The sequence below is a fragment of the Phocoena phocoena genome, chromosome 20, assembly GCF_963924675.1.
Source record: "Phocoena phocoena chromosome 20, mPhoPho1.1, whole genome shotgun sequence".
Classification (NCBI taxonomy): Eukaryota; Metazoa; Chordata; class Mammalia; order Artiodactyla; family Phocoenidae; genus Phocoena; species Phocoena phocoena.
The window spans coordinates 6,641,213-6,653,239 of NC_089238.1; the positions used below are offsets into that span (position 1 = coordinate 6,641,213).

General features: G+C 44.3%; 1 protein-coding gene across 1 annotated transcript; it reads left to right on the plus strand.

The window, feature by feature from the left end:
- The first annotated feature begins 78 nt into the window (after positions 1-78).
- On the plus strand, positions 79-7,909 carry LOC136140182 (zinc finger protein 420-like). Its single transcript, XM_065898264.1, is given in 5 exon segments — positions 79-112; positions 2,847-2,942; positions 4,037-4,103; positions 6,295-7,723; positions 7,808-7,909. Coding segments are annotated over 5 exon segments (1,728 nt in total).
- The last annotated feature ends 4,118 nt before the right edge of the window (positions 7,910-12,027 follow it).

Sequence of the window (12,027 nt, forward strand, 5' to 3'; positions counted from 1 at the left end):
AAAGACGTGGCTGTGGACTTCACCCTGGAGGAGTGGGGCCAGCTGGGGCCTGGCCAGAGGGAGCTGTATCGGGATGTGATGCTGGAGAACTACCAGAACCTTCTATCGCTGGGTGAGGCCCTGCCCCCTGCCCTCCCAGGAAGAGGCAGGATGCCCCCTTCAGCCCTCATCTCCTCCATGCCCACCCGCTGCTTAAATGTGGGCATTCACGGGGGTCCTCTCTGCACCTCTCACTGGACCCTCCTGGGCGGCCCCTGTCCATCTCTCTGTCTCTCTGCTGGCTTCTCCCAGAGTCCCAGCATCCCCGAGGGCCCCAAGTCCTCTGCCTGTCCCACAAAATCTTCAGCCTGTGCCCCTGCCCTCTTCTTTTTTTAAAAAATTTTATTGAAGTATAGTTGATTTACAATGTGGTGTTAATTTCTTCTGTACAGCAAAGTAACTCAGGTATACATACATATGTATTCTTTTTCATGTTCTTTTCCATCATGATTTATCTCAGGATACAAATATATTATTGAATATATTTCCCTGTGCTATACAGTAGGACCTTGTTTAACCATCCTATGTATAATAGTTCGCCTCTGCTAATCCCAAGCTCCCAATCCATCCCTCCCCCACCCCTCCCCCTTGACAACCACAAGTCTGTTCTCAGTGTCTGTGAGTCTGTTTCTGTTTCGTAGATATGTTGATTTGTGTCATATTTTAGATTCCACATATAAGTATCATATGGTATTTGTCTTTCTCTTTCTGGCTTACTTCGCTTAGTATGAAAAACTCTAGGTCCATCCATGTTGCTGCAGATGGCATTATTTCATTCTTTTTTATGGCCGAGTAGTATTCCATTGTATATATGTACCACATCTTCTTTATCCATTCATCTATTGATGGACACTTAGGTTGCTTCCACGTCTTGGCTATTGTGAATAGTGCTTCTATGCACATACAGGTGCATCTTTTTTTTTTTTTTTCTTTTTTTTTTGCGGTACGTGGGCCTCTCACTGTTGTGGCCTCTCCTATTGCGGAGCACAGGCTCCGGACACACAGGCTCAGTGGCCATGGCTTACGGGCCTAGCTGCTCCGCAGCATGTGGGATCTTCCTGGACCGGGGCATGAACCTGTGTCCCCTGCATCGGCAGGTGGACTCTCAACCACTGCGCCACCAGGGAAGCCCTTTTTTTTTTTATTATTTTTATTGGAGTATAGTTGCTTTACAATGTTGTGTTCGTTTCTGCTGTACAGCAAAGTGAATCAGTTATACGTATACATACATCTACTCTTTTTTAGATTTCCTTCCCATTTAGGTGACCACAGAGCACTGGGTAGAGTTCCCTGTGCTAAACAATAGGTTCTCATTAGTTATCTATTTTATACATAGTAGGGTATGCGCGTATCTTTTTGAATTAGAGTTTTCTCTGGATATATGCCCAGGAGAGAAACCACATTGTTTTGAACAAACAGTTCGGGCGCAGGGAGCCCCTCTTATCAGTTAGAGAGTTCTGGAACCCTCCTGAAACCCAGGTTCCCAGATGCCAGCAAGGGCAACCTTGCAAGCAGGCCTTGCCAAGGAGAGCAGTCAGCCTGCTGTGTTAAACCCCTTTCTGCACAATCTGTGCATACAGATGAGGTCCCCTCAGTCTGCCCCTCCGAGCTTCAATCTGTGCTGCTGGTGGCCTGCAGAATACCTCCCTGGGGAGATCCCATGCTCCCTGTCCCCACTGAGCTCCCCATATCCCCCTGGACCCACTCCTCCTCCGGTTCCCCCATCTCAGGGACAGTTTCCGCCCATCCAGTCACCAGGCCAGTCCTGGGCATGGCCTGTACCCACTCCTTCATACCCTTATGTGACCTGGCCCCTGCCCACCTCCTCAGTGTTACCCCCTTCCATTCTCTTCCTCCTCCTGCTTCTCCATTTAAGGTGGGAGCAATTTTTCAGCATGTTTGCTCACAGGAATGATCATTAGGGAGTATGTTTGCTTCCTAGGGCGGCTGTACCAAATTGTCACAAACCTGGGGACTCACAACAGCAGAAATGTATTCTCTCACAGTTCAGGAGGCCAGGAGCACAAAACCAAGGTGCAGGCAGGGCCGGGCTCCTTCTGAAGACTCCTGAGGAGAGTCCTTCCTGGATTTCTCCAGCATCTGAAGACTCGTGGCATTCTTGGCATTCTTTGCCCTGTACCTGCATCACCCCAATCTTTGCCTCCATCTTCACCTGGCCTTTTTCCCTCCAAATGTGTCTGTGTGTCTCTCCTCTTCTTATAAGGACACCAGTCATTGGATTTAGGGCCTACCCGAATCCAGTAGGACCCCATCTTAACCATTTACATCTGCAAAGCCCCTCTTTCCAAATCAGGCCCCATGTTGAGGTTCCTGGGGGCGTAATATTCCCCCACTGCAGGAAGAGAGGAATTAGTGATCTCAAAGACAGCAGGCCCGAAAAAGTCAAAAGAAACAGATGAGATGAATTTTAGTAATCTGTTTTGTTGCACCCAGCCTAGCCAAAATATGATCATTTAGGCATAGATTGACATCATAATCAATCTATGAATTATTAGTGACATTGTTTCCTTTTTTCTCCATATCAAGTCCTTGAAATGCTATGTGTATTTTTCACTCAACTTGAACACAGAGCTGGAGCCTTAAACAGTGATGTCAGGGCTCAGGTTCTCTCTGGAATGTAGTAGGCACTCAATAAACGAGTCTTGCAGATCTAATCTAATTCTAATCATTAGGTGTCCAATGTATGCATCTCCCCTGCATACCCAGGGCTTGGGGCCCAGCCCTGAGGCCTCCCTGTGACTGCGTGCGACACCCATAGCCAAGTCTAAAATTTTTTTCAGGGGAAGGGCTTCCTGGGTCCAAACCCGATGTGATCTCCCGTCTGGAGCGAGGGGAAGAGCCCAGGATGGAGAGGAGAGAAGCCTGGCGAGTTACCTGTTCAGGTGGGTGAGGATGTCCAGCAGATGCGAGCTGTCTTCCTACCCTCCATCTGTCATGATCAGTGACGGTCGTTTGAGAGTGAGGGAGTGTACCATACAGGCTATCACTGTGGGTGCTGGGTTCAAATCCTAGCTCCACCGCTTCCTGGCTGTGTGACCTTCAGGCAAGTCATTTAGCTCCTCTGTGCCTCAATTTCCTCATCTGCAAAATGGGGTCAATAATAGCACCTAGGGTTGGGAAGAATGAGTGAGTTAATACATACAGAGGGCACCCAGAACCCCCTGCTCAGAATAGGCTACGATGGGGAGGTCCATGGCAGACTCTGGGCTTTCACTGCTGTGGGCCCAGGTTCAATCCCTGGTCAGGTAACTAAGATCCCACAAGCCACGCAACGTGGCCAAAAGAAAAGAAGAGGCTACACTGGTTATCGTTATGATTATTTATTGGAAATCACTTGTGTAAGAGACCCAGAAGTGGGATCTGGCCTGACATGTTGGGGGACAGGAAGAGGCCAGATTTCTGCCCCTACTGGCCCGTGACCTCATCAGAGGAGGGAATTGAAGCATCCTTTTTTCCATCACTTGTCCATCCTGTTGTGGGGCCAGTACTCACCCCTTCCTACCCCCTCACTCACCATAGCCCATCAGGCCCCAGTCTTGTCCCTCCTGCCCGCTCTCTTTCCCCATTCCCCACCCCACCCCCCGCCAACAGCCCTGGCTCAGCCCTCAGCGACCCTCACCTGGACCCTCACCCCAGCCTCCTCCCTGGCCTCCCAGCCTCCAGTCTTCTGGTTCCTCTCACACACAGCCCCAGATCCCGTCCCTCCCCTGCTCATAGCCCTCATGTGTCTCCCCATTACCCCTGAGACAAAGTCCTAGCCGCACACCTGGCACTCAAGGCCCTGTGTGATCCAGCCTACTCTGTCTCTGGCCTCATCTCTCATCACCATCCACCGGTGTTGGTACCTCACGCCCTGACCTCACTCCCTGAAGTGCCTGTTCCTCCCTGAACTTGAATGTGTGTTCCCACCTTTGGGCTTGTGCACATGCTGTTCCCTCTGCCTGGAACACCCTTCCCTGCTTTGTCTGCCTGGCAGACACCTTCATGATCCTCAAGGCTACAGGTCACCTCTTCCAGGAGGCCTTCCCTGACTTCCAGGCTGAGTGACCTGCCCCTTCTCGGTGCTTTCACAGCTCCTTGCTTGAGCTGCTATTACTGCACTTGTTCATGTGGCAGTTAAGAGTGTGGGCTCTGGAGCCAGACTCTCTGAGTTCAAATCCCAGCTCTGCCACTGTCAGGCCGTGTGACTGTGGGTAAGTGACTTAAGCTCTTGGTGCTTATCTGTCAAGTGGGGACATTGACTGGGGACACTGATAGTACCCACTTCACTGAATTTCTTTTGGGGACTGAATTAGAGAACTCTAGGCTCTAAGACTCAAGTGGATTTCCCTGGGTGAAGACCTCTACCATGTGTCTCCGAAGTTCACATGAGTAGAGAAAAGCACATCCAAGTGACCCTTGCAGAGAGAGGCTGACATGGAAGCCCTCACATCATCTCTGTAGCCTTCACCTACACACATATTTGTTACATACTTTGCTGTAAGAAATTTTAGCTGTGCATACAACTTGTTGAGTCATGTAAATCCTTCCAGAAAAATCACCAGATTAGTGGATGGTTGTGGGATCACCCCAAACAGAGACATAGCAACTAAATGCTCTGCGGGATTTTGAAAATAATCCTGTTGTCATTGGATTAGGCAATGGTTTCTTAGATATGACATCAAAGGAACAAGCAAGAAAAGAAAAAATAAATCGAACATCATCAAAATTTAAAACTTTTGTGCTTCAAAAGACACTATAAAGAAAATGAAAAGGCAACCCACAGAAAGCAAGAAAAATTTTGTAAATTATATGTCTGATAAGGGACTGATCCTTCTTACAGCTCAACAATAAAAAGATAAATAATCCAGTTAAAAATGGGCCAAAGATCTCAGTAGTCGTTTCTTCAAAGACACACAAATGATCAGTAAGCATATGAAAAGATGCTTGATATCATTAGCACATACCTGCTACATGACCAGCCGTGGTGAAGACCCCAAATCAGGCACCAGACGGGCATCATGAATCTTCCATTTACAGGAAACAATGCTGGGACTTCTCGGGCAGTCCACTGGTTAATACTCCGCGCTTCCAATGCAAGGGGCGTGTGTTCAATTCCTGCTCAGGGAGCTAAAATCGCACATGCCACGTGGCCAAGAAAATATTGATTTTCTTTTTTAAATCCCAGCAAATTATACAGTAAACAATGCTGACAGCCTAGTACATTTTGACCCATCCTCTTGAGCACACAGAAAAAGTTCATTAACCAGTAATTATGTAAAATACCAGGAATTCAATTCTCAGAGCTTAGCTAAGGGTCATTGCCATGGTTACAGAGATAAAAACTGAGTAAAGTGGACCTTCTGTGTTAACTCTTTCCCTGCACGTGTCCACCAACATAGTGTGAGAATGCTTCTACCATGCTCGTTTGCCAACATTTGGATATTTTTAATATTTTCCAATATAAAAAGTGTCAAATGGCATCTGAGAAATTTGACTTTTTAGACTGTTACTGATGTTGAGCATTTTTTTCACATATTTATCAGCCACTTGTTTTCCTTCTGCAAAATGTCTATTCACATTCCTGCTTCACTATTTCATTAGATTGTTTCTCTTTTTCTTATCGATTTGTGAAAATGTATTACACATATGGCTAAGAAACCACTGTGCATATAAACTGCTTTGCAACTCATTTTTTTGCATGTTTAGAATATACTGAGACCATTCTTCCCTGTCACAACATGAATCTATCTACCTCATGCCTTTAGAACTAGCAATATAAACTTTGAAATCTTTCTTTTTAAGATTACAATGTCAGGGAATTCCCTGGCGGTCCAGTGGTTAGGACCCTGCACTTCCACTGCAGGGGACACGGGTTCCATCCCTGGTTGGGGAACTAAGATCCCACAAGCCGCACAGCCAAAAAAAAAAAAAAAATATTACAATGCCAGATCTAAATAACCAGCTTCTTTTGTCCTAGGACAGATGAAGTTCATATTTTCCATTTCTTTCAGACTTGGAGACAAACTCTGAAACTACTCAGGAGACACTTCCAAAAAAGAGTATTTCCAAAGACGTGGCTTCCCCAATGGGAAAGATAGAGGGCATTTTAAGGGCAGTGCTTGGAGACACCAAGTTGGGGGACTCCTGGACATGCGGCCGTCAACTGGAAGACCAGGGAAAGCAGGAGAGGCGTTTGAGATGGTTGTTTACTACTCCCGAGGAAAACACCCATGGCGAGTTGAGACACTTCAGGCAGACCTCAGCTTTCATTGGGAAGCAAAGAGTGCCTGGGGGAGAGGATCCTCAGAAGTGGACCAGGTCAAGAAAGAGCCTGAAACACCAAAGGAAACCATTTAACTGCACGGAATGTGGGAAAGCCTTCATCTACCATTCGGATTATGTCCTACACCAGAGAATTCACACTGGAGAGAAGCCCTACAAGTGTAACGAGTGCGGGAAAGCATTCAGCAACAGCTCATATTTCATCCAGCACCACATCATCCACACAGGAGAGAAGCCCTACGCCTGCAACGAATGCGGCAAGACCTTTACCCAGAGCTCATCGCTCACTGAGCATCAGAGGATCCACACTGGAGAGAAACCCTACAAATGCAAGGAATGTGGGAAAGCCTTCACCCAGAGCTCCTCCCTTATCAAACACCAGCGATGCCATACTGGGGAGAAACCCTATAAATGCAACCAGTGTGGGAAGTTCTACTCCCAGGTGTCCCACCTCACCCGCCACCAGAAAATACACACAGGGGAGAAGCCCTACAAATGCAGTGAGTGTGGCAAGGCTTTCTGTCACACCTCCTCCCTGACTCAGCACCAGACAATCCACACTGGTGAGAAACCCTACAAGTGTAACGAGTGTGGGAAAACCTTCAGCCACAGCTCGTCACTGACCCAGCACCAGCGAGTCCACACTGGAGAGAAACCTTACGGGTGCCCCGAGTGTGGCAAAGCCTTCAGCCACAGTTCATCCCTGACTCAGCATCAGAGAATTCATACTGGTGAGAAGCCCTATGAGTGTCATGAGTGCGGGAAGGCTTACACGCAGATCTCCCACCTCATGAGGCACCAGAGCGTTCACGTGGGGGAGAAACCCTATATATGTAATGAGTGTGGAAAGGCTTTCAGTCACACCTCCTCCTTTACTCAACACCAGACGATCCACACTGGTGAGAAACCCTACAAGTGTAACGAATGCGGGAAAACCTTCAGCCAGAACTCCTCACTTATGCGCCACCAGAGAATTCACACCGGGGAGAAGCCCTATGAGTGTACAATTTGCGGGAGAGCCTACACCCAGATTTCCCACCTCATCCAACACCAGAGGACTCACACCGGAGAGAAACCTTATGAGTGCAGTGAGTGTGGGAAAGCCTTCAGCCGGAGCGCCCATCTCATCGAGCATCAGAAGATCCACACAGGCGAGAAACCCTATAAGTGTAAGGAGTGTGGGAAAACATTCAGTCACAACTCATCCCTAACTCAACATCAGAGGATTCACACCGGCGAGAAACCCTACACCTGTAAGGAATGCGGGAAAGCCTTCAATCAAAGTATCCACCTCATTCAGCATCAGAGGATTCATACCGGGGAGAGGCCCTACAAATGTAAGAACTGTGGGAAAACCTATGCCCAGATTTCACACCTCATTCAACACCAGAAAGTTCATATGGGTGGCAAGCGCTGTGCATGTAAAGAACGCGGAGAGGATTTCAGCTGGGGTTCACACCTGGCCGAACATCAGAGACTTCACACTGTGCATGATGGCTACGTCTGCGGTAATTTTGAGAAGGCCTTTGCTTGGAACATGCAGCTTAGTGATCATCAGAGAGCTCATGCTGACTAGAGAGCCTGAGAATGAAACAAACTGGTGATTCTTCTGCTGGGTTCCGTTCAGCCTTCATCAGCAGTAGAAGCTTCTTCCCAGAGAGGAGCCATAACACTATATATTGAGAGAGTTGGTTCCTTTTTTGCCTCCTAGAAGGAGGATGGCACTGTTTATCACCAGCAGAGACAGCTTCTGATCATTTAAAGGGCTCCCCCCTAAAATCTAATCTTCCCCCCCATTTCTGAACCCTACAACGTCCCTGGATGGTGGTAGGTATGGGGTGGTCTACACAGGATGCAACTTCATCTGGGATCTTTAATAAGGTCTCTCTGAGCTTTTAAAATTTATTCATCATGTGTTAAATTGGAGCCTGGAAATTCAAGAAAAAACAAACACAGCTGGAAAGATTCATCTGTTAGAGTAAAAGTCACAAATATATGTAACTAAAGATAAATGCCAGGCGATTTTAGTTTCCTTTAAAACTTTAAGCTACAAATTTCACTGAAAAATCTGCAGTTGGCTTAAACATGGAATATGTTTCACATATTTCCAGCCATTTCTTATGTCCTATTGTTTCTGTCTTTTCCACTTCCAGGAATTGTGCTTTACAAAGTAATTGCCCTGTTAGACATCATTTTCTGATTTTAGTCATGCTCAAAAGGAGGTTTTTATTCTCTCATATATATATATATATATTTTTTTTTTTGCTGTACGCGGGCCTCTCACTGTTGTGGCCTCTCCCGTTGCAGAGCACAGGCTCCGGACGCGCAGGCTCAGCGGCCATGGCTCACGGGCCCAGCCGCTCCGCGGCATGTGGGATCCTCCTGGACCGGGGCACAAACCCGTGTCCCCTGCATCGGCAGGCGGACTCTCAACCACTGCGCCACCAGGGAAGCCCTTCTCTCATATTTTTGAAACATAGTATTTTCTATTATAAAAATAATACATACACTTTTATAACAGGAAAAATTTTAAAGTAGAATAAGATAAGCTTATTTTAAAGGATAATTTGAAAAGTGTAGAGAAGTATGAACTAAAATACCAATTCCCCATAATCCCACAGGCCAGAGAGACCCACTAGTCATTTTTGGGTGTATGTCTTTATGGTTTCGTTTCACTCTGTATTCCATATCCATATTTTTTAATGTTGAAAATTTTGGATCATAAAACAAAAAGCTATATACTCACCTACAACTTGGCCATCCTCAGAAGTCAGGTTGTTTTGATTTTTTTTCATCTTTCCTTCTGAATATCATTTTAAAATAAGTGTTACTTTATTTAATTGTAATCAGAAACAATTTTGGCTTCTCTGTTTTGCCCTCATTATACCATGACATTGTCCTTTGTCACCACGTAAACTCCATCCTCATCATTATTAGGGCTAATGATGTTTCATTGGTGGGCATAGAATAATCTATAAATCCATGCCCCCATTTAGACTTTGCTCTAAGCCGCAGATTGACACAGGTTATTCACCAATTTTCCCAATTATGAATCATGTAATAATGAGCATTTCCATGCTAACTTCCTCTCTCCTTTTTTTTTTTTTTTTTTTTTTTTTTTTTTATGCGTTACGCGGGCCTCTCACTGTTGTGGCCTCTCCCGTTGCGGAGGACAGGCTCCGGACACGCAGGCTCAGCGGCCATGGCTCACGGGCCCAGCCGCTCCGCGGCATGTGGGATCTTCCCAGACCGGGGCACGAACCCGTGTCCCCTGCATCAGCAGGCGGACTCTCAACCACTGCGCCACCAGGGAAGCCCCCCTCTCTCCTTTTGGGGGGATTATTTCTCTAAGTCAAATTCCCAGGATGGGAATAACAGAATCAAGACTCTAACCATTTTCTTGGTTCCTGGAACATATTGTTAAATTGCTTTCTAAAGGGGCTGGACCTAATCTACCTGGAGCAAGCTAGGAAGTGAGGACTACAGTTCTGTTACATTATAACCAACACTGAACATCAATCATATAATGTTTTCCCATGTCAAACACATAAAATGGCTAGTGATTTCAGTAACTTACTGTGTGCCAATTTTGTGCTAAGTCCTTGGTACGTGTGAACTCCTTTCATTCTTCAAACAACCACATATGTTCAGGGCTGTATTACCCATTTCACAGATGAGGACACCGAGGCATGCTGATGATGTAGACAAAGCCCCACAGCTATGAGGTCATGGAGCCTGAACTCAAGTTCAAGTAGTCAAGCTCCAGGAGCTATGCACTGAACTTCTATTGGTATTGAACACATTTCACATATAACATTTCCTTCTTAAATTAATGTTTATTATCTTATTATAAAAACCAATACATGCTTTTTATAAAAAATTTACAAGATCCAAGAAATCCGGAAGATTTTACGCAAAGGCCAGTGCTACCCAGAGATAACTGTTAACATTTTGGTATACTTCTGCTATTTTTAAAACTTAATCACAGTATTATAACGCTTTAATAAATCTGGGACATAGTTAATATACAGTTTAGCATACTTCTGTGTTTACTTAACTTTATATCATAGGCCCCTATCATTAAATATGATTTACCGATATCATTAAATACCCACGTCATTAGATAATCTTTAACAACCTGATGTTTGGGGGCTTTGCATATTTTGTGTTTAGTAGTAGCCAGTCCCCTGTTGGATAATTTGGTTGCTTCCAGTTTTTGACTTTTATAAACATCCCTTCTACTGAAGTCTTAGGCTAAGCACCCTACCAGCTCCCAAGTAAAATCCTGGCAGGGAGTCTGTGGTGTCAAAGAGAGAACATTTTAATGACCCCGTGCACATAGTTAATGGCTTCCTGAAATTTCTGCATCTGATTGGCAGTGGATGGGACTGCATCTCACCAACATCATCACTGGTAGTTACCATGTTTAAAAGTCTTTGCTCAGGTATTTCTTCTGTGACTTCCTTCATGGTTGATGAAATACTCGTTTATTGTGAATAATTCAAACAACACAAAAATGAAGAACACTATGGCTCTCTATAAATCTTCATTCCAAAGATTCTAGACTGTTTTCTGTTGTTTCTCCCTTTCTGTTGGTATGAAATATATATGTACATAAAATTTATATGGCATAATCACAGACGTGATTTTAAGTGACTTTTTTCACTTGATATAATATTAATATTTTCCCATGACAATCAATCCAAAATATATATATAGTACATATTGTACAAAAATATATACACATGTATATATGTATATATATATGTATCATCATTTGCCACTTTTAACAGCTGCATAATAGTTCATGATAGAGTTTCTTGAATTTATTTAACCAAATTCTATTAATGAGCATTTGGGTTGTTTTATTTTCTTTTCCATCATTGGACATATATTATTTGACACTTGTGCAAATTATCTCCATAAGATGAATTCCTAGAAGTAAGCTTGTGGGATCATAGAATGTCCATGTTTAAAATTTTGATAGTTATTGCTAAATAATCCTCCAAAAAAGGATGACCCAACTTACAAAACTCCTGAAAGTGTACATGAGTGCCTATTTCTTTCCTCCACTTCCTTCACAAATACTCGGTATTAGTCTTTTATTATTTTTAACGTTTCTCACCTAATAAGTAAAAATGTCCTATTGGTAGGGAGATTAATGATCTTCTTATGCCTTTATTGATGTTTTGCCTTCTTCAAATTGCTTATTTGTATATTTTGCCCATTTTTAATTGGGCTGCCTTTTTGTATTGATTTATAGGAGCAAGTCTATGTATTGCATATACTAACTCTTTGGTATATACATTACTAATATTTTCTGCCAGTTTATTATTTCTCTTCCAGTTTTGTTTATGGTATATTTTTCTATACAGAATTTTAAACTTTTTAGGTATTCAACTCTATCTGTATTTTCTTTTATAGTTCTTGGACCAGCTTCACACTAAGAAAAACCTGCCTCACCCCCCCACCAGGATTATGAAGAAAGTTCTATATTTTATTCTAGTACTGTTACGATTTTTTAACAAGTAAATGTTCATTCCTTCTGCATTTTTATGGCTTATGGTATAAAATTTCAGTTCCTAGAGGCCACCTGCATTCCTTGGCTTGTGGCCCCTTCATCCTCAAAGCCAGCAGTGTAGCATCTTTAAATCACCCATCCTAATATATTCCACCATATATGTAAATTTCTCAGCACACTTG